The sequence below is a fragment of the Sphaerodactylus townsendi genome, linkage group LG06 (genome assembly GCF_021028975.2).
Source record: "Sphaerodactylus townsendi isolate TG3544 linkage group LG06, MPM_Stown_v2.3, whole genome shotgun sequence".
Classification (NCBI taxonomy): Eukaryota; Metazoa; Chordata; class Lepidosauria; order Squamata; family Sphaerodactylidae; genus Sphaerodactylus; species Sphaerodactylus townsendi.
In genome coordinates, this window is record NC_059430.1 from 122,396,623 (window position 1) to 122,423,773 (window position 27,151).

Below are 27,151 nucleotides of genomic sequence, written 5' to 3' on the forward strand. Positions count from 1 at the left end.
TCTTGTATACCGCCCTCCCCCTGAGGGCTCAGGGTGGTTCACAACAAGGTTAAAACATACCTTAAAACATAATTTAAATATCAGTAATATAAAAACCCATTTAAAAATGTGGATGGCATTCAGCTGCCCCTCCCCCCCTTTTGTGCCCACGGGAGGCCAGATGACATGGTAGTTATATTTTTAACCAGGCTGGCCAAACGTCTGGCGGAACAGGTCCGTCTTGCAGGCCCTGCAGAAACTCTGTAAGTCCCGCAGGGCCCTGATCTCCCTAGGGAGCCTGTTCCACCAGGTAGGGGTCAGGGCTGAAAAGGCCCTGCCCCTCGTCGAGGCCAGCCTTGGAGTCATTTCAGAGCCAGGGATCACAAGTAGGTCCTCCTCCGAGGAGCGGAGGGGCCTACCGGGGCAATATGGGGAGAGGCGGTCCCTCAGGTATGCAGGTCCGAGACCGCAAACGGCTTTGAAGGTCAAAACCAACACTTTAAACATAATCCAGAACTCAATCAGCAGCCAGTGCAGATGGTATAGGATCAGTGTGATTCGATCCCTGCTCGAACTGCTAGTAAGCAGCCTGGCTGCTGCATTCTGAATGAGTTTTAATTTCCGGATCATGGCTAAAGGCAAGGCCGCATAGAGTGAGTTACAGTAGTCTAATCTGGAGGGAATAAGATAAGAAGCAGAAAATATCTGTGTGAGGTTCTCATGATTGTACACATTAAAAAAAACATTGTAAGAAAGGCTTTGCTATCAGAAACCCAGAAAAGATTTGGAGGCAAAGCCATCTTGATTCCGGAGCTGTATTTGTTATTCCTGGCACATCTTCATTTCCACACTGTATTGTTTGAGAAGACAGGATCAGGCTTTCAGAAAAGGTAATTGCAAAACTATTGGCACAGAAAGATCTGGTGGCACAGCCCTTCTGGATGGTGGAACCTACAGGAACAAAATAAAGCCACATCAGTAAATAGGAGAAAAAGAGGAGAGAACAAGATGGAAGAGAAGTCGATTACCCAATGGCTAGCTCTGCCGTTCCCTTGCCTGGCAGTCTGGCACAAAAGTCACACCAGACGTGCTCTTGCTTTCCATGGGGAAAATGAGAAGTACAGGCAAAGCAATAGGCAATGTGTTGGGACAAGAATTCTTGCCCCTACACTCTCCAGCTGGATCAGACCAGAGTCCATCTAGTCCAGCGCTCTGCTACTCGCAGTGGCCCACCAGATGCCTTTGGGAGCTCATATGCAGGATGTGAAAGCAATGGCCTTCTGCTGCTGCTGCTGCTCCTGAGCACCTGGTCTGCTAAGGCATTTGCAATCTGAGATCAAGGAGGATCAAGATTGGGAGCCATACATCGACTTCTCCTCCATAAATCTGTCCAATCCCTTTTTAAAACTATCCAGGTTAGTGGCCATCACCACCTCCTGTGGCAGCATATTCCAAACACCAATCACATGTTGCATGAAAAAATGTTTCCTTTTATTCGTCCTAATTCTTCCCTCCAGCATTTTCAATGGATGTCCCCTGGTTCTAGTATTGTGAGAAAGAGAGCTACAACTAGATTAACCCCAAGCTACAGAGATCAGTTTCTCTGGAGAAAATAAGTGTTTTGGAGTGTGGAGTCTATGGCATTATACCCCACTGAGGTCACTGCCCTCCTCAAACCCTGCTCTCCCCTGGATTCACACCAAAATCACCCCATCAGACTCTGGGGATCTATATTTCTCTTTGCAGCAGAATTAGACTGTGCCTGTATCTCTCTGTTGAATAGTGGGGCTCTCATTGGTCCTTTCTGCACAAGCCCCTGAAAACATTTAGCAAATGTTTTGCAAATTTTTTTCAAAACTTCCCATTTGTCTGCACTCACATCTTGATTAAGAATTATGATATTGTTAAATCATTAATGGATTACATATTAATGGGTGGATATCATTGTTGGAGAGGTGGCTACTGAAAAGTGAGTTGATTTGAAAACGGAACATTAGCCACAGATATAATCACATTGATATCAATATGTTTCTTTCCCTTTAAAGGATTAAGAAACAAAATAGCTAATGTGTTTTGGAGATTTCGTAATCAAGTTGTATTTCATGTAGGTGCAAACAAACAGGGGTTGGGGGTTGGGGGGATTGATTATGTTTTGCAAACAATTTAGGTGACTTATAAGGAAAGGGCCCAAGTGTGATTCCAGGACTTCCTTTTATGGGATGAAGGCAGAAGGCCCTAGATCAGTGGTGGAGAACCTATGGTGCTCCAGATGTCCATGGACTACAATTCCCATCAGCCCCTGCCAGCATAGCCAATTGGCCATGCTGGCAGGGGCTGATGGGGTTTGTAGTCCATGAACATCTGGAGCGCCATAGGTTTGCAACCACGGCATTAGATTATCTCTTCGTGGCCTTACTAGTCTCCTCACCCCTTGGCTTCCTTAATTCAAGAACCTCCTTTCTTTTGCTGCTCAGCAACTAGGATTGCCAACTTCTAGCTTAGATCTGGATATCTCCTTGGAATTACAATTGATTTTTTGATGAGAGAAAATGGCTGTTTTGGAGAGTGGTGCCCATGGCATTTTACCTCAGTGAAGTCCTTCCCCCTCTGTAAGTTCCGCCCTCCTCAGGTTCCATTCACAAATCTCTAGGAATTTCAAAACCTGGACATGGCAACCCTATAGCATGCCCTACAAGAATCTAGACTGCATATTTTAGCACCACCACCACCCCTTACTTCTGATCTTAATATGTGTCATAACTCAGCCCTGTACCATGTGGAGTAATGGTGGGCAATAGGGTTGGAGATTCGGACAGTCCAAATCCGAATTTTTACCGAATCTGCACGGATTCGGACGGATTCGGACGAGCAGGGGCCGAATCTGAGCTGTCCGAATCCTAACAGATCCGAATCCATGGGATTCGGATTACCAACTTCGAATGCGTTTTTTTTATTTTTTTGGTGTTTTCACATTTTCGGCGCAGGGGAGACATTTTTAAAACATATCCCAGCACCAACCAAATTTTCAGGTATCATCAGGAGACTGTCCTGATGATACCCTCAATTCAGTGCATTTTTTGGTTTAGGGGGGGCCAAAGTTTATGGACCCCAAAAAAGTGTGTCCCTATCCCCATTCTTTTCCAATGAGAACTAAGGGGAATGAGGGCTACCCTTTGAGGGTCCATAACTTTGCTTCCCTGGAACCAAACTTACGCAAATCGGGAGAGCCTCATCAGGACAGTCGCCTAATGGTGATACTACTGAAATATTAGTACAAATTACATCTAAATGCACCCTGCAAGGCACCCTAGAAAAATTTGCACAGATTCTTTGTTCTGTGACTTGGCTGCATTGCTGTCAATAGGGAATTTCTGAGGGGCTGTGGAGTGCGCATTTTTCATGGTAAACCCACGAAGCTTTCAGGGTATCTTCAGGAGAGTCTCTGGATGATGACACCATCCAGGTTTTGGGAACTTTCTGCTTCAGGGGAAGTGGGAGATGGGCCCTCACCGTTTTGGGTCCCATAGAATTTAAACCTGAAGCAAAATTCAAACTACCAGGATGGTGTCATCAAGAGACTCTCCTGAAAGATAACACCCTGAAAGTTTTGTGACACCATACCTTCAGTAATGTGCACCTTCACAGCCTCTACTCAGAAATTTCCCATTGAGCAGCAATGCAATGAATCTGCAAGCTAAGAAATCTTAAACAAAATTCTGAAGTACCTCTGAGGCACTTGTTCTGAGATGTATTAACAAATTATCAGGTATCATCAGGTGAGCTGTCCTGATGTTGCCCATAACAGAGATTCAGTGCCAGTTTGGTTCCGGGTATGGACCACTCCAAAGGATTACTAACTTATCCCCATTGTTTCCAATGGGGAGCTGATAGGGGATGAGGGCTACGCCTTTTGAGAGTCCATAACGCGACTCCAGACCAAACTGCACCAGAGCTGAGGGCTATCATCAGGACAGTCTCCTGATGTTACCCTAGTTGATGTCACTAGCTTTAAAATGCTGGTTTTCGTGTTTCGCTCACTCCTCCAGCGAGCTTCATGTGCAGGAAAGCGGTGAAACATGGCCGGAATTTTAAACTAGTGGCACCAAATTTCAGGGTATCATCAGGAGACTGTCCTGATGACACCCCAAGTTTACAGTGCCAGTTTGAGTTCAGGGGCCAAAGTTATGGACCCTCAAAGGTAGCCTCTATCCCCATTGAACAATGACAGCTAAGAGGAGATGGTGGCTACCATTTGAGGAGTCTATACTTTGGCCCCTAAACTGCACCAAGTGTGAAGGTGTCATCGGGACGATCTCAATGTCTAATATTTCAGTGCTGATATCTAAAATGTGCCTGGTACCCCAAAATTGCCAAGGTTCTTTTTTTTTTTTTTCGCCGCATTGAGCTTCTGCATTTGCTGTCCGAAAATATTAAGGATTTCTGAAATTTAGGAGGGCACCCTTAGGGTGCACATTTATCAAAGGTACGAAGTCACAAAATGTTCAGAATTATCTTCAGGAGAGTCTTTGGATGACACCATCAGAGTTTGAGAACTTGCTTATGGGGGCGAGTGGGAGGTGGGCCCTACATAGCTGAACCCTTGAAGCAACGGTCCGCAAACCTGGATGGTGTCATGGAACTCGAAGATACCCTGAAAGTTTTATTCGTTTACCATGAAAATGTGCTCAAAGCCTCGAAACCTATTGGCTCTAATAGACCAATATGCTACAGAGCGCGAATCTGGGAAATTCTTTTAGATGACTGTGAGGAGTTACTGATTTTAGAAACTACTATCACCAAAATTTTTGGGGTATCATAAATGTACTGTCCTATGATACTCACAGTTTGGTGAAGTTTAATTCAGGGTCCCAACATTATGGACCTTCAAAATTCATAGCCCCATCTCTGCTTCCATTGGAAACAATGGGGATGGGAGCACCCTTTTGAGGTCAATAGCACCTGGGCAAACTGCAAACGGAGAATCATGCCAGAGACAGTCTCAGATGATATCGAGGAATTTTCAGTGCCATAACTTTAAAATTGCGTCCCCTGCCAGGCCAAAACGTGTAAAACGCAAAATTCAAAAAATAATAAAAGCGGTTGAATTTCGGTTGCGAATTTTCGGGTTATGTCGAATTGGCTACGATTCGGATTCGGGCATACAAATAATTTTATGCCCCAAAATACCCAAATCCGAATTTTACCGAATTTTTTTAGTATTGACCAACCCTAGTGGGCAAAGTGTTCCTCAGAGCATATATGGAGAGTTTTCTGCTCTCTGCTAAGAACCCACAGAACCTATTTAACTTTTAGCTGCTGTCTCTTAAATAAAATTGAAATGTCTCCTTTGAAATGAACCAGAAGCCTATGTCTGAATTTCTGTCATAGCTAAAATATGAAAGATAAATTAGTGAGACAATCAGAATTACCAATTTCCCTGGTGAAGCACCGGTCTTCTGATCCCATGCAATTAATGGTCTCTTGTTGGCACGTATTGGGGCTCTCAGCACTACAGGAAGGGCACTGCTTCCCATTCAGAATTTCATTCCAGGCCGGCACTAGGAACCAACAGCCAAGAACAAGCTTTTAATGACTCCATGGATAAGACTAACAAGAAAGTAGAGAAAGGGAGTTGAACAAGTTCTACATTTCGAACTGAAATTGGTTTTGAATTTCAGCGCCCCAAAAGAGGCCTTTGAAAATTATTTTTTGTTGTTGAAACATTTGAATACTGCCTTTCCTCATGGTTCAAGGCAGCTTATAATAATATTTTGAAAACATTTTTGGTTAAAGACAAAAACTAAAATAGCGAACCCCAAACCTTTCTCCCTTACCCCCTTAGAAGTTGCTTGCTCTCCAAATTCCCAACCTCCATTCAAGATGTTGGTTTTGACCTTGACAGCCCTACATGACCCAAGACCAAGGTATATAAAGGGTCATCTTCTCCCATATGTTCCTGCCTGGAAATTAAGATCACAGGGAGAGACTCTCCTGACTGTTTCACCACTCAAAGATGTTTGTTGGGTACATGAGAAAGGGCCATTTCAGTAGCAGCCTCACAATTACAGAACACCCTCCCCATGGAGGTTTTGAACTTTTGAACTTTAGGAGACAGTTGAAGATGGTTTGATTTAGGTCTGCTTTTAAGTGCAGTGTACCCTGTCTCAAAGAAAGAAAGGACCTCAATTGAGAATCAATCCGCTGCCAACGCCTGGGACTTCTTTTTTCTATGGAATGCTTCTCTTGTGTCTTAGTGCCATCTGAGGTGTCACAGTCATGGCCTCTGTGCGAGCAGCTGCAGGTTGGTGATGGGGGGACATGTGAGGAGAGCAAAGGGGGCTGAGGGAAGGAAGCGGCAGCAGAGTTTCCCCAACAGCTGGAGGCTGTTGTGGTTCTTTGCAGCAATAGTGGCTGCTCCTCCTTCCTTTCTGGGTCCATTCACTCTTGCCAGCCCCTGCCTCTCCCCCACTCTCGCTCCTCCTTACTGACAAATACACAAAGGGCAGTGCTGGGCACCTTGAACCAGCTTGGGAGACAAGAAGAGCCCTACAAGGTGAGGCGAGGCAAGAAGCAGCCGCCTCAGAACAACAGGCCCAGGTGGCAGGGAAAGGGGATGCAAGGGGACTTCTTGCTGCCACTGACCCCGGCATCCCCAATGCAGCTGCAGCCATGGTGGGGAGGGCCAGGGAGTTAGCAACAAACCAATGAGACCCTGACAGAGGAAGGGAAAAGAGGGAGCGTGCAAAAAGAATACCACCCCCCCGTGGCAATGTTATGTCTCACAAACCTCCTTCTTTCCCTCTCTCTGCCTTTCTCCTCCAATTGACCCAGGCCAAGCAGATAGGGAGGGAAGGAAGAGCGATATGTGAAGGAAAAACATTAGTTTTAAGTAGATTCTGCTAGGTTTTTTTTCTTTTTTATATATAGGATCCCAAACAGAGTATGCAGGGAAGTTTAGAGACTATGTTGCTGCATCTTATTAAGATCCGCTGGTTATACTTCTGTGGAAAAATAAGCCATTTTGTCCCTCACAGAGAACTGTTGAATTTTGAGTTTACTTATTTTGTTACATCACAAACAACATAAAGTAGCCCTTTTCATATTTACAGCTTACAGCAGAACAGTAAATGTCTAAACTGACAGAATTACATAGAGAGAGAGCTTTTAGTCAACAGACAAACTGAGAGAGCTCAGTACTGAGAGGTCTCAGTTCTACTGTCATAACTGACAGCCTCATCTTTGAAAATTCTCCCAGCATGCAGTGCAGTTTTTGTATGCTAGAATGAAAAACCCAACAACGTGGTGATCTCGGCTGCCACTGAGAAGCAACCTCAGCTGAGCCACTGGCAAAAGACATGTTTATGGCCCTTCTCAGAAGAGAGGATGACAGTAGGGAATTTTTTTAGTGGAGAAGCATGCTCCTTCAACCTAACTACTACTGACCACATTTTTACCTTTCTATGAAACAGAGTATAGCAGTTTTGTGAAGTACATATTGCTGTAAAGGATGCACGACAATGCCAGAGTCTAAAATGACCATACTTGAACCACGACTTCCAGTCTCAGATGAGACAGAGGAAGCTCAGCTGTATAAGCCATCCGGAGAAGATCAAGAGAATGAGTGGATAGAATCTGGATGATTAGGAGGGCTATTATAAATATAAAGGAAACAGATCTGGGGGAAGACCCATAACCCAGTGGCAAATAAAACACAAAAAAAATGTATAAGGCTCAGATCTCTCCATTTACTTCTTAAAGGATATCTTGAAACTCAGTTTAGGAAGAGCCATTGCCAGCCAAGGAAAACAGTACAGAACCATATATGAATTCCATACTTAGTAGTATTTGGCAGCTTTATAAGCACACAAGAGTCATACCTGTAAAATTTGCTGCGTTGCAGTCGTCCGTTGTACAGCAAAGGCTTTGCCCTGTCTCTTGATATCCATTTGCAAGATGCATAAATATATCCCCAGGAATGCAGCTCTTTTGTGTTGTACATGATCTTCGTGTGGTTTTCAGCGTCTTTCCGGCTGTATGTTAGAATAAGATTGGGATTCACTAGTGTGAAATAGCATTTTTTTCCAAATAATCCATGAAAAGAACTGCCTAACGACTTCCAGAAATTCTGTTCTGCAATTCTGATGTTCAATATTCTTTACACTTTGTAATGTTTTATATCTAATCAGCAACCTCAGAAACTTCCTTTCAGTCGATGGTATTCAGTATTTGGGAGGTTTTATGTTTGAAGCTTCTCTCAACAATGAAGAGATGGGTCTAAAGCAGGTGTTGCCAGCCTTTCTGAGCCTGAGGGCACCTTTGGAATTCTGATGCAGTGTGGTAGCCTCAGTCACAAAAAACATTTATACAAAATGGCTACCGCAGAAAATAGCCAGCCACAAAATGGCTGCTGCAGATTCCTTTCAATACCATAGTGAAGATCCTTGTGCTGTGGTGGCAGCTACTGCCAAAGCATCATTAAAAAAACACCTTCACAGCCAATCAAATCTCCAAAGGCTGGGCAAAGACTCACTAAGACAGTGGTGGCGAATCTATGGCATGGGTGCCAGAGGTGGCACTCAGAGCCTTCTCTGTGGGCACGCTCAAACAGAGTTCATCATGTGGGGGGGGGAATCACTCCCCCCCCCACACACACACATACACATCTACTTAAGAGCTGGCCTGGAGGCAGCTGGAGCTTTCCCGATTGAAATTAACGCATTAAACCTAAGACCTAGTTTTGGGGAATCAGTGTAGGTAACCCTGTTAAGCGCTGTTAACCCCACTGATTCTCATGCAAAGAACAAAATTCGCGTGATCCCTTTACATGGGAAGTAAAAAAGCTCTCAGTTGCTGGCAATGGGGCTTGCTTCTGAGTAAACGCCTACTAAGTCGTTGATTCACCCGTTGGAAGAGTTGCGCGGTTGCTTCAAAAGCAAAGCCACCGACTACCCACACCAAGCTTATGTAACCCCCCATGCCCAGGAAAATGGGTTAGAACCAGTAAGGGGAGTGATTGCTTGGAGACTCAGAGCAGCTTAAAGAAAGGCTGCAGAGCTCTTTGGAGAAGACAAAGGGCTACCTGAACTTCGGACCTTGGTTCTATATAAGCCCTTAACTTACCCTTGTTAAGGTAAAACTGCAATATTATTGGGAACTTCTACTGGGAAGGTAGTTGTTTGTTTTGCTATGTTGTAAATGTTGGAGTTTATTGTTTCAGGGTTTCTTTTGTGGTTGTAATGGGTGAGAGTTCTCCTGGAAACCTTCATCATGTTGCATCCTGTTCATCAAGCCCTTGGAGTCTTCAGGAGCCAACCCACTTGCAAAGAAGAATTGGACTTGGCAGTATCAGTAGACTGTAACCAGAAGGACTTGAAATGCAACCTGAACAGGACCTTGAATTGTAATGTTAAATGTTGATGTTTAATGTTATTTGTAAAGAGAAGTAAACTGTTTTGTTTAAATTTGGTTCTTTGCAACTCCTTCCAAGTACTGCCCCACAGAACCCACAAGCTGAGGTTACACTTACTCCTAAGTAACACACGCCTCGGAGTCAACCGTTTTTTCTAAACGAAAACCTCAGTATTCAGGTTAAATTGCAGTGTTGGCACTTTGCGATAAATAAGTGGGTTTTGGGTTGCAATTTGGGCACTCAGTCTCAAAAAGGTTTGCCATCACTGGGTTAGGACCTGCTGCTCTTAACAATTACACCAAGCTGATTTAAACTTGGCTCATTTAAGAAGACAGGACTTGATCTTGGGTCAGCTTTTCATGGCTTCACCTGCTCGTTTCTCCCCCAAGATAAGGCTACAGTTCGAAGACAATTTGTGGCACCCGGTCTCAAAAAGGTTCGCCATCACTGCACTAAGACCTCCACTTTTAAAAAAACATTTGGCAGAAACCAGGAAAGGTGTCATTGAGCACCATGTTTCCCTTGTTGGAGACCCTCAGTACAAAGCACTCAACGTTTGAATGTCATACAAACATATAACATTTAAACATTTAATTTGCAAACACTGCCTTGGAAATTTTTTTGAATATTGGAGATATGGGTTTGGATCCTGCAGAACTGTTCTACTAGGAGGGATACTTTCGAAGGAGCCTGAACCTGATGTAGCACACTTGGAAGAATATTTGGCATTTAGGAAAGTGTCCCTGTTAGAAGACTAGATCCTTGGGATCTAGCCCATGTATTTCGACAAGGGATGTTCAGAACGTGCCCAAGGGATTTCCTTCCTGTTTCATGTCCTTTGTTCAGCAGCTGAGAAATTTTCACAGAAAATTCTGCCCTAATAACAGAATTCTGGCAGATTTTATTTCAACGCGGAGAGCCACCTTCCCTAATAAATAAATAAAACAAATTAAATTAACATTGAAAATGAGCAAAAGTCACAGGCATTGCTTACTCCAAAGTAGGCAAGACTTACAAGTAACATCTTCTTCAGCCATCAAATTGGAGGTTTTTACTTTCTCAGTTGGCATATGGCTATGTAGGAAAAGGTTGCTTTAAAAAGATTTAAAAGAAAACCAAGGCCCTTTCCGCACGGGCGGATTATGGTGCCCTGGGGACGGCAAAAACGCTGTCCCCAGGGAGCCATTTGCACAGGGGGCGCAGCTGCTTCGCAGCCGCGCCGCCCTCGCCCCACCCGAGCGGTGCGAAGTCGCCGTTTCCCAACCTTGCTTGGGAAGCGAGGTTTTTGGGAAATGGTGGCTTGGAGCCGCTGCCATGCAAACGGCAGTGGCTCCAAGGCGCCCTCCCCCCTTTCTGCCCTCTACCTACCATGGCTGTGGCCGTCCGGTGCGTCGCCGAGGCCTGGGGACACGCCTCCCTGCCCTGCGACGCTGGAGCACTCACGCGGGGCAAGGGGGGCATGTCCCCAGGCCTCGGCGACTGCGTCGGACGGCACTCAATCCGACATGTAATATGGTTAGTCGATGCGACGGCTGCTTCTGCGGCCATTGCCCGTCTTCCTTAGCTATTTCTGGGACCCAAGTTGATGCGCGAACGGTCCCAGGGGGGTTGGGTCGGTGTGGAATACACCGACCCAACCCCCATCATCGCCATGCAGAAACGGCCCAAGAAAGGCTATGACAGTCAGCAAGCCACAATGAGAGGTTTGCGCCTTCCTTCTGATGCCCAAACAGAACATCTGGCAACAAGTTCATGGATATGTGTGATCTTAAGTTCCTCATACTTACACAGTGTTGCTTCAGTGAAAATTAAGTGACAGGTGTCGTACTCAGAGCTGCACGTGGTGAGGGTGCCAGTACACTCAATATTTACACCTGTACAAGTTCGGCATTGAATGGTGAATGCTGAAAATACACACAGGAAAAGGCTGAGTAAAAGAGAAACTAGTGTAGAGGCAACTTAATTTCATGTAGAGACAAATGGAGATCTTTTTTCATCTGAATCAGAAGGTAAGAAGGGTGTTGTAAAAATTCTGGCAGGCAAGCAGGCAGTCTATTTATTGCAGCCATAGACCAGTATAAAAACATTCAATCACAAAGTTACAAGAAAGGACAAGTTTAGAAACAATTTCCATCAATAAAATATATAGTATCTCTAAAAAAAATTAAAATGAGATTTTAAACTGCATCTTTACCTTTTTCAGCATTAAATCATTTGCATCCTTTATAAATAAAGAAGGCGCTTAAACTCTGATGCCACCTTGCCTCGAAGAGTCATAGAATTTAATTCACCCAAGCAAGTTAATTTTTTTTGAGATGCATTTTATCCAAATGAAATTAACTAATGAGGGATAAATAATCGTCAGTTGCAACTCATTGCAAAAAGGACAATAGGGAAAAAACAGTCACCACAGTCACTATTTCTTTTACACCACGTGGATAAATTCTCTCTGCATACAGTGTCTTAGGAGCAGCAGTGGTGTAGTGGTTAAGAGCAGGTGCACTCTAATCTGGAGAACTGGGTTTGATTCCCAGCTCTGCCAGTTGAGCTGGGGAGGCTTATCTGGGGAACGAGATTAGCCTGTGCACTCCAACTCATGCCAGCTGGGAGATCTTGGACTAGTCACAGCTCTTTGGAGCTCCCTCAGCCCCACCCACCTCACAGGGTGTTTGTTGTGGGGGGGTGGGGGGTGGAAGGGAAAGGAGATTGTAAACCCCTTTGAGTCTCCTTATGGGAGAGAAAGGGGGGGGTATAAATCCAAACTCCTACTCCTACTCTTCTTTCTACTTTCTTATCTACTTCCAGGAACTGCCAACAACAAGGTGTCATATCTGGCCAGAGGGAAAGTCCTTCTGACCTTGTTGACCTCCAGCATGGAAAAGTAAGGGGCTAGGACCAATATACTCAAGAAAGCTTGCAAAGGTACAATGCATACTGTCATCAGCTTGATTAGAGTGGAAGAAAATGGTTGGGGACATAAAATTAGCATTTGTAGTGCGATAAGAATTCTGTGTCCCTATTGCTCCTGAGATGGGTCAGGGTCCAATGTTCTAAACACGCGAACGAATTCCAGTTCAGCAATTTCCCATTGTAATCTCCCCTGCGGGGTTGCCATGATTCAGCTGCAACTTGACAACACTTTCCACAAACACACATGCACAAATCTTTCTTTGAGAAGTTTCCTTGTTTGAGGACTGTCACTCTTATGTCAGAAATGGCATGTTCAGGAAGATTAAAATGTTCCCCTACTGGTTTTTGAGTGTAGTAATTCTTGCACTGGCCACTCTAAGGGCCAAATTAGACAGGAGCCTCATTAGTCAATTAACATGGGAATCATACTTGCTACAAAGAGCTATAAGCTTACATCTTTGAATACTTAAATCCAGTGACTGGAACTGTCAATGGACAAGACAGATCTTTCTATGAATCTGAAAAATCTGAGAGGAAGGAAAAGGAGTTTGTAAAGGTGGGGGTATAAATCCAAACTCTTCTTCTTCATAATTCTGGTTACTCCTAAAGATTTGAGGATGGAACTTGAGATGATAGGGACTTCAGTGGGGTACGATGTCATATTATTATGGTAGATTTCACAGCTGCCAGATCTTTAGCTGGTTGTTGGCCTTCATTGCAATTCGAGCCTCACCCAGAGGCCTAGGAAGTTGTAATGTATGGGCGTAGTATTCGTGAGGATCCCAGCAGGGCTGCCTTTTGAATTTGACCAATGTTAATTTTGTCAATTCACAGATGTTTCAAGAGCTGCCCTAGTGTTTTCAGGATGGCGCCCAGCGTGCCGATTACCACTGGGACGAACTCAGCTGGTTTGTGCCATAGACACTGAAGCTCGATTTTCAAAATCATTGTGGGTATCTAGTGACCTTCTCGTGTTCTTTTTCAATGACCCTGCTGTCACCGGGGACTGCTATGTTGATGATGCTCACTTTCTTGTCCTCGATCACGGTGATGTCTGGTGTGTTGTTGTTGTTGTTGTTGTTGTTGTTGTTGTTGTTGATGATGATGATGTTGATGTTGATGTTGATGTTGATGTTGATGTTGATGTTGATGATGATGATGATGATGATGATGATGATGATGATGATGATTAAATTTGGTATACTGTTCCATCCCTGGAGGACTCTGGGCAGTGTACAACATCAACATAAAATACAATAACAAGAGGGGCGAGTAAATAGGAACCAATAAATAATACCTAACATGAAAAACTCAGTCCCATAAACTCTAAAATATTAATTTAGTTTAAAACAGCGATTGCTACATTAAATTGGCGTCCCGCCAATACTTAAAAAAATCCCCCTAACAAGTCCACCTTCCAAGCATCCCTTTGTAGTCTGTAATTAAACTGTAATTCTGGGAGATCCCCAGGCTCCATTTGGAGGCTGGTGTCCCCACCTTTCAGATCCCTTGTTTCCATGAAGTCACAGAGCGGTTTTTGTAACCTTAAGTTCCAGGAGGGATAAAGGAACAACGTTAAGCAAAATGGGGGAAGGGAAACCTCTCACATTTTCACATTCATGCATCATACCTGGTCTAGCTGCAACATATAGAAGAGCAAAGAGGAAGAGGATGAGAAAAGCCATCTCAACGTCCAGGGTGCAGTCAGGTCAGGGTTGGGGTGGATTCTCCATCTGAAAGATCAGTTTTTGCACAGGGAATTTATATGCCATAAAAGGGCTTTCTGCAGGTTTCGCTGAGCCAATAAGGGCTAAACAATGGCGGAAGGTTTTGTTTTATGACTTTTGACCATTGATTCCTGTTCTGTCCCTTTTTGGGGAATGGAATACTGTTACTATTAAGAATGACAGGACACTCAAAGATTGAACTGATAAAAAGAGAGATAAACTCAAAGAGTACACATAAAATGGGGAAAGAGATGGCTCCCAATTTTATCTGCACAAAGCATACTCACACTTGCTGTCACTACTGTCTCTTTAGTTACAATTATGAGGCAAACCTAGGCGAAGTTACACCAGGCTCAGCCTATTGAAACCAGTTCAGTATTGGATGTAGACAAGCTGTCTTTTTAGCTACCCCTGGAAACAATTATTCACACAAGTTCAAGTCACTGAGCGTGGCTGAAAATAGGGTTGCCAACTCTGCTTTGCGAAACTTCTGCAGATTTAAGGGAAGGCTGAAGAGGGAACTTGTTGGGGTATAATGGCCTAGAATCTACTCCAAAGCAGTCTGGACTTGCCCTTGCCCAGATCAGTTGTAAGTCTGGAAGATTTCCAAGCCCCATCGGGAGGTTGGCAAGCCTATTGAAGAAGAGGCTAGTAACCTTGTTGTAAACACTCCTGGTCAACCAAGGATACAGTGCTATTTGAAACAACCAGACTTTATTCTTAACCATGAACAGAGTCGTCAACTTGTGGAGGACTGAAGTTCATATTTGCCAATTAGTTCATCAACCAATCTGGTTTGCCTTCATTTCTCAGTCTCCCTATCATCTAATTCTTCAGTGTTTGTCTCCCCACCACTTCTAGTCTCATTTCTTCTCATCCTACTCCGGATTGAGAACTAACACATACTTAGTAACCGAACACAAATCTCACTTCAGATTATGAATAGAAAAGTAGGGGGTGTCGAGTTAATATTTCCCATGAATCTATCAAAATAGTGAAATGTTGATTCCACAGAAACAATTTAGATGCACTGTGATCTGTTAATCCGTATTAGGGGATGTAAATGTGGAATAGTATATATTAAAGCAAACAATACTCTAACAATACTCTATATTTGAGTGTAATTTGTGAATTGCAGTTTTAAAATACATTTTCTTTTAGATTGACTTAAATTCTGAAATCCAAAGTTAGAACCAGAACTGTATTCTATATTGGCAGACACGCATGTCTATGTGCAAATGTAAAATTACAAAATTTGACACAGTGCTAAAGAGAGAAATCATGATAGGCATAGGCTGTGCAAATTGAGTAGCTGACACAGAGAATCCTGAGAGAAGTGAGGGACTGTGTACTGGCTCTTGCCTCAATGGCAAAGGAAGATTGCAAGAGAGTCAGAGGCCCCTTCCGCACATGCAAAATAATGCATTTTCAAACCACTTTCACAACTGTTTGCAAGTGGATTTTGCCATTCCGCACAGCTTCAAAGAGTGCTGAAAGCAGTTTGAAAGTGCATTATTCTGCATGTGCGGAATGAGCCAGAGAGACAGATAGGCAGGAACACTGACCATCCTTGCTTTCACCACTCTGATGCTATCCTTTTCTCTCTCTTTTTAAAAAACGTTTCAAAGGTTCCATATAGCTTTAATTTCATGACAAAAAGAACCCAAACAAGGATGGTGTAAACAATGCAGAATTCAAGATTGTTGGTAGATAGTCAAGGCTAGGCCTATAAAGGTTTTCCATACAATAGTGAAATACTTAAATATCCATGCAGTTCTAACTACTGGATGCTATCCTTTTGAAGCGCAGATTGCAAGTTTCTGTTTCTCTTCCACACTTTTTTCCTCCTGTCTCTTCATTTTGTGATGTTGTGGCTAATTGTATCTGTTGTCTTGAATCTAAAGCAGTTAATAAGGCCTTTCCAAAGCAGAGTGTACAGAAGACCAAAAAAGCCTCTGGAACTGATTTACAGAGACGTAAGTGGACCTCTATATGCAACCATGGGTCATTTTAAGTACTTTCTAACATTTATGGATGACTATTCAAGATATACAGTCTTTGTTACTAAAGGAAAAATCACAGATGCTGGAAAGCTGCAAGATTATGGTGAATTCCACACAGCTCATTCATAATGGGTGTAACTTGTCATGAATGAACACATTTCCCCCTTTGCACATGAGAAACTTACCCATTCAGAAAGAGGATGTCTGGGGAAAAGGTGCCATACCCTCTCCGGAGCGCTGAGTTAGGGGAATAATTCCGTTAAATCATTTCATAGAATCTGGAGACGTGAAGCATCTTCCTCCGTTAGCATCTGATGTCTAATCAATTTTTTCAGACCCCAACACACCTTGGATGACCACGTGGAAGTGTAAAAGTGCTATCCCTGTGGTAGCCCTACGAGAACAGCAGAGAGGGAACCGACATTGGAGCCATTCCGCAGAACCTGATGGAGCATTGCAATGGAGGAAGAATAATTTATGAATAAAGAGTCTGCAACCCCACCACTGGTACGAATGAACATAAATAAAATTTATAACACAACTAAAGGATTCGATTTCAAGAAGGCTTATCTGTCACCCTTGAAGAATTTCAACCTCTATCTACAGCAAGCATAATTTATGATAAATGGCGAAGAGTCGAACCATAGCATAGAATCTGGAGACGTGAAAGACAGAGGTTATTTTCAAAACTACCTTGATGGGACTGCCGCAGAGACGAACTTGTAAGTCAAAAAGGACATCATTATATCTCTAATTATCATTAAGATAAAACACAGATCTAGACACCTTTAAGAAGAACAATAGAATCATGGGATTGACATAGAAGAACTTAACAAAAGAGAGGCCCTTCCAGAGCTGAAAAGCAGAAAGCTTCAAAAGTACACAGAGCAGCAGAAACGGAAATGATGGGACGCTACAACATAGGGAGCTCCTAATTCCAATAAAATGCCTTATAAAGTCTAAATCAAAACTGGAGAGCAAAGGAAAGAAAAATAAGAAGCCTTTGAAACCATAACTCGATAAATAATTGATTTTCAAAACTTGACTGCCAATTCTATCAAATCTCTCTAAATTGCACTTATGACTTTAGTTTCTTTTCACTTGGAAATGAAACAAAGATGCTAAATCAATAAGTTATGACCCAGGAGAGAGGGGAGAAGACTCCAGACACTGAAAGGACAAAACATTAAGCTGTATTGAAAGTTCTTCAATAATGGCGACCAAAAGAACAGCAGTTAAAACTTTAAAGACATTCCTTGATTTGTGATGGAGAGATTAAATCAGATGTGAGCACAGATTCTAAATCTGAATTTCTACCACTTAATCTGCAAAGAATGCAAAGATGCAAAGAATTTTGGAGGGACATGCCGTTGATGAAGTGAGTCCCGACTCACAAAAATGCCAGATTAAAGGTCAGGAAAGAAAAACAATCTGTCAGCTTCCATGAGAAGAAGTAGCTGAACCAAAACTCGGGGCTGGGGCAGATCTCTGCCAGAAAGCTGCTGAATGGGAGAGTTGCTACAGAACCGCATGATTTGACTTGGCATAAGACAGCGTTACATTCTGCTCAATGCTACAACCAATCAGTAGGCTGCTACTGATCAAGGAAGTGCAGAAGACAAGGCACAGTGGCTTGGGGAAATCCCCTTGCACAGGCAATTCAGTGTTCTGTATCTTAACAATAAGTATTTTCTGTATCTCAAGGGTGATGATTGGATAGAAATCCAGAAAAATAAAGTAAGTGCACTTATAATGCATCTTGTGGATAGGAAGAGGTTAGAGCCCTTCCAGCTTTTGTTTCTATGTTTCTTAGGTGTAATCGTGAACATGCTGATGAATGCTTTGAATGCAAAGAAATGGCAGTCCAGTTAAATCAACAGTGTGATACTGTCCTGTACATCCCACTGAAAGAGGCATCCTCAGCAGGGTCCAGTTGGTGCCTTTTCTGACACCTTTTTTTAACATCTACCAGGAGGGCTTCTGCACAGAAACCCTTCTAATTGGTCGCTAGAGATCTCATGGAGTGGTGATTCATAAACCTCTCTTTAGTAGTAGCTGGCTCCACAACATAGCCATATCCAGTGTTGAATGAAGGCGAGTGGTACGTAAGCCACAAAATATTTCTCAATAACATTTTCATTTTTTAAAAGCATCCTGAAATTTTTAAAAATTAATTTCATATTTATAGTTAAACAATTAACAAAGTTTCCCAGTAAAAGATAAAACCTTTGCAGATAAAAATAGCAAAACAGTTACCATCAAGATATAAAATCAATCTTGACATTATCAATCATCCCTTAAAACAATATTCTATTAAATTTAGCTGTCTTTTAAAAATACCTACTATTTATTATGTACACTAATATAACTATTATATGTGTATGTGTGTATGTATGTGTGTGTATATATATATTTATTTATATATCAAATTTATAAACCGCCCACCCCCAAAGGGCTCTGGGCGGTGTACACTAGGCCAAACACAGTATTACATACAATGGCCAGAACAGCAATACACAGAATAAAATAAATTAGAGCAGGTTAAAACAATTTACAAAATACATAAAACTATAGTTATATTATTTATATATATATATGTATATATATTATAGTTAGTGTACATATTATTATATTATTATATTATAGTTAGTGTACATAATAAATATATAATATAAATATAACTATATATATATAACTATATATATATATATAGTTATATATATATATATATACACACACACACACGTACATACATACACACACACACACACACACGTACATACATACATACATACATACATACATACATACATACATACATACATACATACATACATACATATATAATATACCAGCAAAGCTACTGTTTGAAATGTTGAACATCTGCTGTCAGAATTAGGCATAACCTCACTCCCTGACATTTTGTTCTCCACTTCCTGCAGCAACCATTTTGAGTTAAGCCCACTACAATGTGTCAGAATTACAAAGGGCTGGGGGCCCCTGCTGTAGGTATTTAGAGCAGAACTGGGGTGAGATTTTGCACGCAACTGAAACCAGGAAATGTTTCAAAGCCCTAGCTTAATTCAAGGGAGATCTCTGAAACATTGGAATGCCAGACTCCAAAATGCAACAAGGGTTTCTAATTATTTTGGCTCTCTCTGCTATTTGAACTTTGTCTTTTAGTGCTGCAAAGTTTTCTATAGGACAGTGGTGGCGAACCTTTGGCCATGCTGGCCAAACCCAATTGGCCATGCTGGCAGGGGCTGATGGGAATTGTAGTCCATAACATCTGGAGTGCCAAAGGTTCGCCGCCACGGCTATAGGAGGTACTAAAAATTAAACAACAGGGTCGAGGGCCATAAAATCTAGGCTGTTGAATGTGAAAGGTGATTACGTTAAATTCAGACCTAATCAAGAAAAATACAGAGATTACTAGCTAGCTTTGCTAAGCAAGTTAACAACAAGTTAACAAGTCAGCTGGTGGGCCGTCCCAAGTTCTGCTTAGGTTGTTCACACAACTCTAGTGAATGAGAAATCCTAAGTGAATATTCAGGGTGGGAAAGGCTCCCGAAAAATGCAACACTTCCCAAATAGAGTGAACTCTGGAGTATTATGCAAGGCAATAGCGGTTCTTTCTGCACAGCACAAAATAATGTCTTGAGGACATTATAAAAAGTGTGTTGGGGAGGAACTCCACACGGCTTTTCCCCTCTAGACATCTTCAGGTGATTGGGAGCAACAGCCGCAGAAGGCCATTGCGTTCACATCCTACATGTGAGCTCCACAAGGCACCTGTTGGGCCACTGCGAGTAGCAGAGAGCTGGACTAGATGGACTTTGGTCTGATCCAGCTGGCTTGTTCTTATGTTCTTATGTTCTTAGGTCAGGTTTTTTTCTCCCAAACCAGTTTTTTTCAAAAAATTACTAGTGAAACCCCCCCCCCCCCCCCGCCACTCCCGGATGGGTTAAAGACACTTTCCTCAATAACTGTGTGGACAGCCCAATTTATTTTTTTTCCTGCCTCACTTAAATCTCTTTACTTTCATTTTCCTCCACTGGCAATTTGCTGCTTGCCTTCTCTGTTGTACCCACCATTTTGTAAAGATCTCCTGGGACATTTGCTTGGCAGGCATTGCAGCTGCCTGCCCTTTTTCTGAATAAAGTACTTAATTGAACTCAGCTCTTCTTGCTGATTTCGGCAATATATACTTTTTCCATTTTTTTAATTTTAGAGCATGTGTCTTCAAAGCTTCACAGACTCAATATGAGAATCCAAGACGATTCTTATATCAAGTCTGTGAAGCTTCAAAGACACGCCAGCTAATTTTTTTTTTAAAAAAAATGGCAGAACAATATATTGCCGAAATAGGCAAGAAGAGCCAAGTTCAATCATTTACTGTATTCAATAAAAGGTCAAGTGCCATGATTGTAGGCGCAGAGTGTAGATTGAAGATCTTATATTAACTTTATAGAATATTGTTTCTTCTTTAGCAATTCTTGCTCTTATAAGTTGTGTCTTAAACATAACCAATTAAACAAAACTCATATAGGCCCTTTGCACTTTGTCCTCTCCCCTTGTTGCTAACCAGAGCAGTAACAACCTTGGTGAATACTCCTTTGTTCTAGTTTTCCCCTTTAGAATCAACAATATTTCAAATATGCTGCCTGTAAGGTCTTCTTGTTCTGACAGGCACCATAAGTCTGTCTTTTTCTGATACAAAGCAGGAATATGGTTGAATGTTTAGGCCCTTTGTCTAGAAAAATAGGGCAACAGAGGGACTTTCCCCACTCCCTTCCATCCCCCCTATGCCACGCGCTGCTCTCAGCGCGCGGCATCAAGCCTTGCGCCTTGAAGCGTCCCCGCGACTGCGCTCTGTGCGGGGTAGATCCGGCGCCACCGTTCGGAAGAGCGCCTGGGATGCCCAGCAGCGCTAAAGGGGCGTGACAGCCCGGCGTCGAGGCTGACTGCGCTGTGGCAGCCCCTGCGATGAGGAGGGAGGAGGAACCCAGCGCTACTCTCCTCAAAGGCTAGCACGCAGGCTTGCAATAAGTGGGGAAAGGCCCAGAAATTTCTTCTGATAAGGGTGAGGCTGGAGCCTTAGTTCTGGGAGCGTCAAAGGGTGGGATACTGACATCTTCCAATAAGGGCCCTTGCCTGTCCTAAATGTTTTGGGGAAAGGGATAATTCCCTCCCTATACAGTGATTGATTGATGATGGTTGCATTTTGGGGTGTATTCTTTCTTATGCTGTTTTGATGTGACCTATAAAAGTAAGAACCCGCATCCATTTTGTGTGGCTCCTCTGATGCTAGCTTGCCCGTTTGTTGGCCTGAATAAAATATTTAATCGGTTTTATTCATTGTCGGCTTGAGCTTTTTGGCTTCAATATTTTGAACCCGTTACCCCAAGGTAACATGTTGTCTGCAGAACAAACATCCCAGGACATCTTCACAAAAATGGCAGGCACAAGAGAGCAGGAAAGTAGAAAATCACTGACAGGAGAAAATGAAAGTTAAACAAATTAAGTCGGGCGGGAAAAAAACAATACACGGGAGGGGATGTCTCCTCAAATACTTTATTTTTGTCTGTACTGTGCAGACAAAAAAAATGAGGAGATGAGTTTAAGACATCCTCAGCATGTCTTATTTTGGTTGTGCAGAAAGGACCAGTGATTTTTAGATCAGCGACAAAATGTCTTAGAAGGCAGAAATGGTACCCAACTGACCCATGGGGGGTTGGGGGGAACCCTGCTTTTAAGACAGCAGTGTCTCTAATCATCCTGTGAACCCTTGGGGTGCCTAGCAGTGCAGTGCCAAAATCAGAAGCCCATTCTTTGCATTGGTTGAGTGTACCCACAAGTACACAGTAAGCGCTTGTCTGGACTTGCCCTTGCCCATATCTGCCATACAAATCACTGATCTCACACCCTTCCTGAAGGGATTAAGAGAGCACAATATCCCTGCCCTGGAGAGCATTCCCATCTCCAGTCCTGGACTATACAACCCTGTGGAGGTAAATGACTTGTTAATGTATTGTCAAAGGCTTTAATGGCTGGATTCAACTGGTTGTAGTAGGTTTTCCGAGCTGTGTGGCTGTGGTCTGGTGGATCTTGTTCCTAACATTTCACCTGCATCTGTGGCTGGCATCTTCAGAGGCGTATGACAGAGGGAAGTCTGTTACACACTGTGTCCAGAGAGAAGGGAATGTTTTAGTGGGGTATAAATGTTCATGTCCCCGGGTGGGGAACCAATCAGTAAGTGTTTGGGTGGAACTTGATAGTATAGTATTGCAGGTGGGGGGGGGGTTGCAGGTGGTGTTGAAGATGCCAGCCTACAGATGCAGGCGAAACGTGAAGAACAAGATCCACCAGACCACGGCCACATAGCCCAGAAAACCCACTGCAACCATTTGTTAATGTGTTTGCCCCAAGTGTTCCTGCCAAATGTTGTATTAATCCAATGCTTCTTCCTCTGACTAATCTTTTTCCAATGGCCATCTCATTTTCATTGTCATTATTACAGAAACTGTAATTTCATCAGTTTCCTCCCATCTTCAGGCATTCCCAAGTTTGGCCCATAAAGCTAATGCCTCAGCCATTAGATTAACAATTCAAACCATTAAGGTTGATGTCTGTCTCTTGTCTTTCTCCGGAAAGGCAGGGGCCCTCTTTGTCCTGGGAGATTAAGGGTCACTCTGCATGAGCCTGAGGGTCCCTTTTTCCCTATAAGAACCCCCCTATCCCTGTAACGAGTGCAGGGGTCATGCTGGCAGGCACTGATAGGAATTGTAGTCCATGAACATCTGGAGAGCCGCAGGTTGCAGACCCCTGAGCTAGTATCTGTCTGTTGGCATTGTTCCACAACGCGTTGTTCTTCTGCCAGAGCTAAGCGCAGGCTGCTCAGCAGTGTTCATTAGACCATTCTGCTCCAAGATCAGGTGACTGTAACCCTTACTCCCCAATTCCCTTCATCTATTCCAAACCTATCAATTCAACACCGTTTATATCCTAGGACTGTGTGTGTATTCTGCTGCTTTGATTGTGTACTTGTGTATCCCTATTATCCCTAAATAAAATTGTTAAACTGTATTTGCTTCCCTGTGGGATTTCTTACAAAAGCTGATCCGTATGCATATGCAACCAAGATCTCGAGCTTGCCCAACTTTTTGCTAAGCCAAGAGTCTGCTCTTGCTAATTCCCCACTCTAAAAGAGAAAGACTCCCACCATTTCAGGTAACAGAAATCCCCCACATCAGTTTCTGAAAACTGAAGTTTGGATTGTCAGATCTGCATCCATTTATCCTATTCTATTTTGATCTCTGTAGCAAGCAGAGGGGCATTCTTGATACATAAGGGCACATTCAAGGATGAATAAGTGATTGAGCCCAAGATGGTAATTTTGTAACTGTGTTGCCTAACACATTTTGTAATTGTGTTGCCTAACATTGTTATAGGATCTGACCTCTGACTGGAGGTCCACTCTTTTGTTGGTAAGAAACTGTTTTAGATAAGGGAGCTGCCAGTAAGCATGGAAGAAATACATTGATGGGGAAAATTATTCAAGATAGGCCATAGATCACTGACTCAGCATTGGAGTGGGTTAAGTTGGGAGACGTTGTGGGCTACCAGTAATGCTGTATCCCTTTGGGGCCACTTTGGAGACAGCATTTCCTGTCTAGTTTACCATGATCCACTGTAAAGTTCTGCTTTGGGTGAAGTTTTTCAATTTCAAGTTGTTCATAATGCTCTGCCACTATCTAGTGGTGGGAATTGTAATTACTATTTCCTTGAACAGAGGCCAATCCAAATCAAGTGCTTCTTTCCCTCTGCCTTCTCTGATCTAATCTGACCACAGTCAAATAAAATGTCAGTAAAGGCTTCTGTCTGTCTGTCTGTCAAATAAAATTAGCAAAATTTCCCTTCCTCTCCCCAAAAGAAAAAGAAGAGCATGGATTTATAGCTCACCTTTCTCTTCTCTAAGGAGACTCAAGGTGGCTTACAAGCTCCTTTCCCTTCCTCTCCCCACCTTGTGAAGTAGGTGGGGCTGAGAGAGTTCTGAGAGAACTGTGACTAGCCCAAGGTCACCCAGTAGGAATGTAGGAGTAAGGAAACAAATCCAGTTCACCAGATAAGAGTCTGCCCAGTTCTCCAGATTAGAGTCCACTTCCTCTTTACCACCACACCACACAGATCATGTTAGTTTTTAAGATACTACCCAGTTCCTGTTTGATGCTGATTTAGCGCCAGTCACTTCTTATGCAAGCTGAGCCAAAAATAGTTTCCTTCCTCACTACCTCAATCCAGGATTCACCAACTCTAATTATGTGTGGGTTAAATGTTGTCGAATCACTTTTGACTCATGGCAACCCTATGTTTAAATGTCCTCCAAAATGTCCTATGGTTAAGTCCCTTGCTCAAGTCTTGCAGACTGAGGGCTATGCCTTCCTTTATACAGTCAGTTGTTGGTATAAGCAAGAGTCAGCTTTTCGGTCATGAAAGAGTTAACGATGATGTTTGTGCATAAACAGATAGCTAGACTAGCATAGGCAATGGGGAGTGGAATAATTAGTTACCTGCATTACTGAGATGATCTACTGACTGTCATTGCCTGATCAATACGTTGCTGTATGGAATGTGTCACAGGTCATGTGGACAATCTCAGAGAAAGTTGTAAAAGTAACTTCCCCTCTTTGTTCTTCTCAGTCACTCTTTTCACAGTGTAGAAGTGATGTGTAAATCCACGTAGAGATCACTGTTTATTGTTTTCTATCCATGCCCCCTTAAACTTAATTACAGCAGTGGCTATGATTATTTGCTCTGCAAAACTATATATTTTATCTAACATCAATCCATCTCATGTTAGTCCTTCTCCTTTCCTGCGGCCTTCAACTTTTCTTTGCATTACTGTCACAGTTCTCTACAGAGGTGGGATCCAGCCGGCAGGGGCGTAACGAGGCAAACTGTAGCCCTGGGCAAAGCCTGTGTTGAATGCTCCCCCCATGGGCGGCCACTCCACCATAATCAAATTTTTTTTTGCACCATGACATTGGTGCGTGCAGGGGGTGCATTTTTAGACATATCAGCACCAAAATTTCATTGTATCATTAGGAGACTGTCCTTATGCTACCCCCCAAGTTCGGTGAGGTTTGGCTCAAGGAGTCCAAAGTTATGGACCCTCAAAGGGGGTGCCTCATCCCCCATTCTTTGCTAAGGAGATGAGGGCTACCCTTTTGAGGGTCCATAACTTTGGGCCCCCTGAACCAGATGATACCCTGAAATTTTGGTGCTGATACATCCAAGAATGCCCTCCCTGCAAGAACATCCCGAAATTTGCCCAAGAATCTTTGTTCTGCATTGAGTTTTCTGCATTGATGTCAATGGGGGTTGCAGGCTGGGGGGGCACATTTCTGAAGGCACAGTCTCAAAACTTTCAGGGTCTCATCAGGAGACTGCCCTAATGATACCCCCCGGTTTGGTGCAGTTTCGTTCAGGGGGGCCAAAGTTATGGACCCTCAAAACTGTAGCCCCCATCTTCTATTAGCTCCCATTGGAAACAATGGGGGATAGGGGTACCCCCTTTGGGAGTCCATACCTTTGGACTCCCTGAACCAAACCTCACCAAACTTGGGGGGTAGCATAAGGACAGTCTCCTGATGATACGCTGAAATTTTGGTGCTGCTAGCTCAAAAATGGAAAACCACTAAAAATACCCCAAAACAAACCCAGCATTTTGATGCCCCCCACAAGCTGATGCCCTGGGCAGCTGCCCACCTTGCCCAATGGTCATTACGCCAGTGCCAGCAGGTTCTCACCAGTTCCTGAGAGTGGGTTGCTAATTATTTGTGTGTGCCGAGAGGGGGTTACTAACTGGGTCCGCTTTTCCATCTCCACGCCCTCGCTTCCCCGAGAGGCATCCTGCCTTTGAACGTGAAGGTTCCATATAGCAATTGCGACTAATAATGTAACTCCCTGAACTGGGTTAATCCCTTTCCAGGTACTGCAATTCCATTGATTCTCAGCCTTCTTCGTACCTTTTATCTCACCAGTCTCTATCAAATAATCTGTGTGTTTCACCATTGCTGTGTTCAGATTTGTGAGTTGGGGCATTTTCTATAATGGGATGATGATTTAGAAATGACCTGGTGCAAAAAAAAATTGGGGGGGGTCGTGGTGGGGTGGCTGCCCATGGGGGGGCATCCAACTCAGGTTTTGCCCAGGGCTCAGGTTTGCCTAGGTACGCCTCTGCCCCCTTTGCTGAGGTGGGGGGGGGGGGCTGGCGAGGGAACCTGTTACTAAAATTTTTGGATCCCACCACTGGTTCTCTACCAACTCTCTCAGCCCCACCTACCTCACAAGGTGTCTGTTGCAGGAAGGGGAAGGGACAGTGATTGTAAGCTGCCTCTAGACTTCATTAAAGTAGAGAAAAGTGAGATATAAAAACCAGCTCTTCCTCTTTTCCCGGGACTCTTGTCTTCTCATAATATGATCAAAGTACAACAGCCTCAGTTTTGTCATTTTAGCTTCCAGGGAAAGTTTATTTATTTATTTATTTTATTTATTTATTGGTTCCACTTTTATACCGCCCTCCCCCAAAGGGCTCAGTTCAGGTTTGATTTAATATAGAGCCCACTTGTTTGTCCTTTGGGTCGTTCTCCATATGTGAAAAGCTCTCCTCCAATACCAAATCCTGATTAGTGGGTGGCAATTGATCTCCAGTTAACCTGTGCACCATTATTAATGTATCACAAGTAGCTGGAATGAAATCAAGACTCCTTCATGGAGGACAAGCTGGATTCACACACATTTTATCCGTCCATGACTCATATGGAAGTCTGCATGCAGCTCTGCTTCCTTGTACTGATTAATGTTGCTAAATATAGCCTGAAACATCACATCTTACGTGAGAGGGGGCAGTGAACTCAACTGTCCAAAAGAACCGTTATCAGTCTAAGGAGGGAAGTAAATAGCCCAAAGAAGCCACACTCCTGTTCAGCTTTGGTCCTGGAAGCAGCAAATAAATTGGGAAAGGGACATTTCTTGTAATTTATTTTCTGCATTATGTCTCTGTTCTCTCCACCTTTGGTTTTCCTCTTATAAAATGCCCCCCAGGCATTAACCTGGGGTGC

General features: G+C 43.2%; 1 protein-coding gene across 1 annotated transcript; it reads right to left on the minus strand.

Moving 5' to 3' along the window:
* Positions 1-548: 548 nt before the first annotated feature.
* On the minus strand, positions 549-17,515 carry LOC125435170 (phospholipase A2 inhibitor and Ly6/PLAUR domain-containing protein-like). Its single transcript, XM_048501271.1, has 7 exons — positions 17,423-17,515; positions 16,214-16,471; positions 13,929-14,031; positions 11,176-11,292; positions 7,857-8,009; positions 5,409-5,537; positions 549-930 (listed from the first exon to the last, which is right to left on the minus strand). Exons 3-7 carry the CDS (start codon positions 13,981-13,983, stop codon positions 713-715), a joined length of 672 nt encoding a protein of 223 aa, XP_048357228.1. The 5' UTR covers positions 13,984-14,031; positions 16,214-16,471; positions 17,423-17,515; the 3' UTR covers positions 549-712.
* Between the last annotated feature and the right edge of the window lie 9,636 nt (positions 17,516-27,151).

Excerpts from the sequence above, each read along its gene's own strand:
- LOC125435170 (XM_048501271.1), bottom strand. The coding sequence starts at position 13,983 with ATGGCTTTTCTCATCCTCTTCCTCTTTGCTCTTCTATATGTTGCAGCT. Across the intron at positions 11,293-13,928 it reads ATATGTTGCAGCTAGACCAG|CATTCACCATTCAATGCCGA; the intron begins GTATGATGCATG and ends GTGTATTTTCAG. Across the intron at positions 5,538-7,856 it reads CAACGCAGCAAATTTTACAG|TGCCGGCCTGGAATGAAATT; the intron begins GTATGACTCTTG and ends GTTGGTTCCTAG.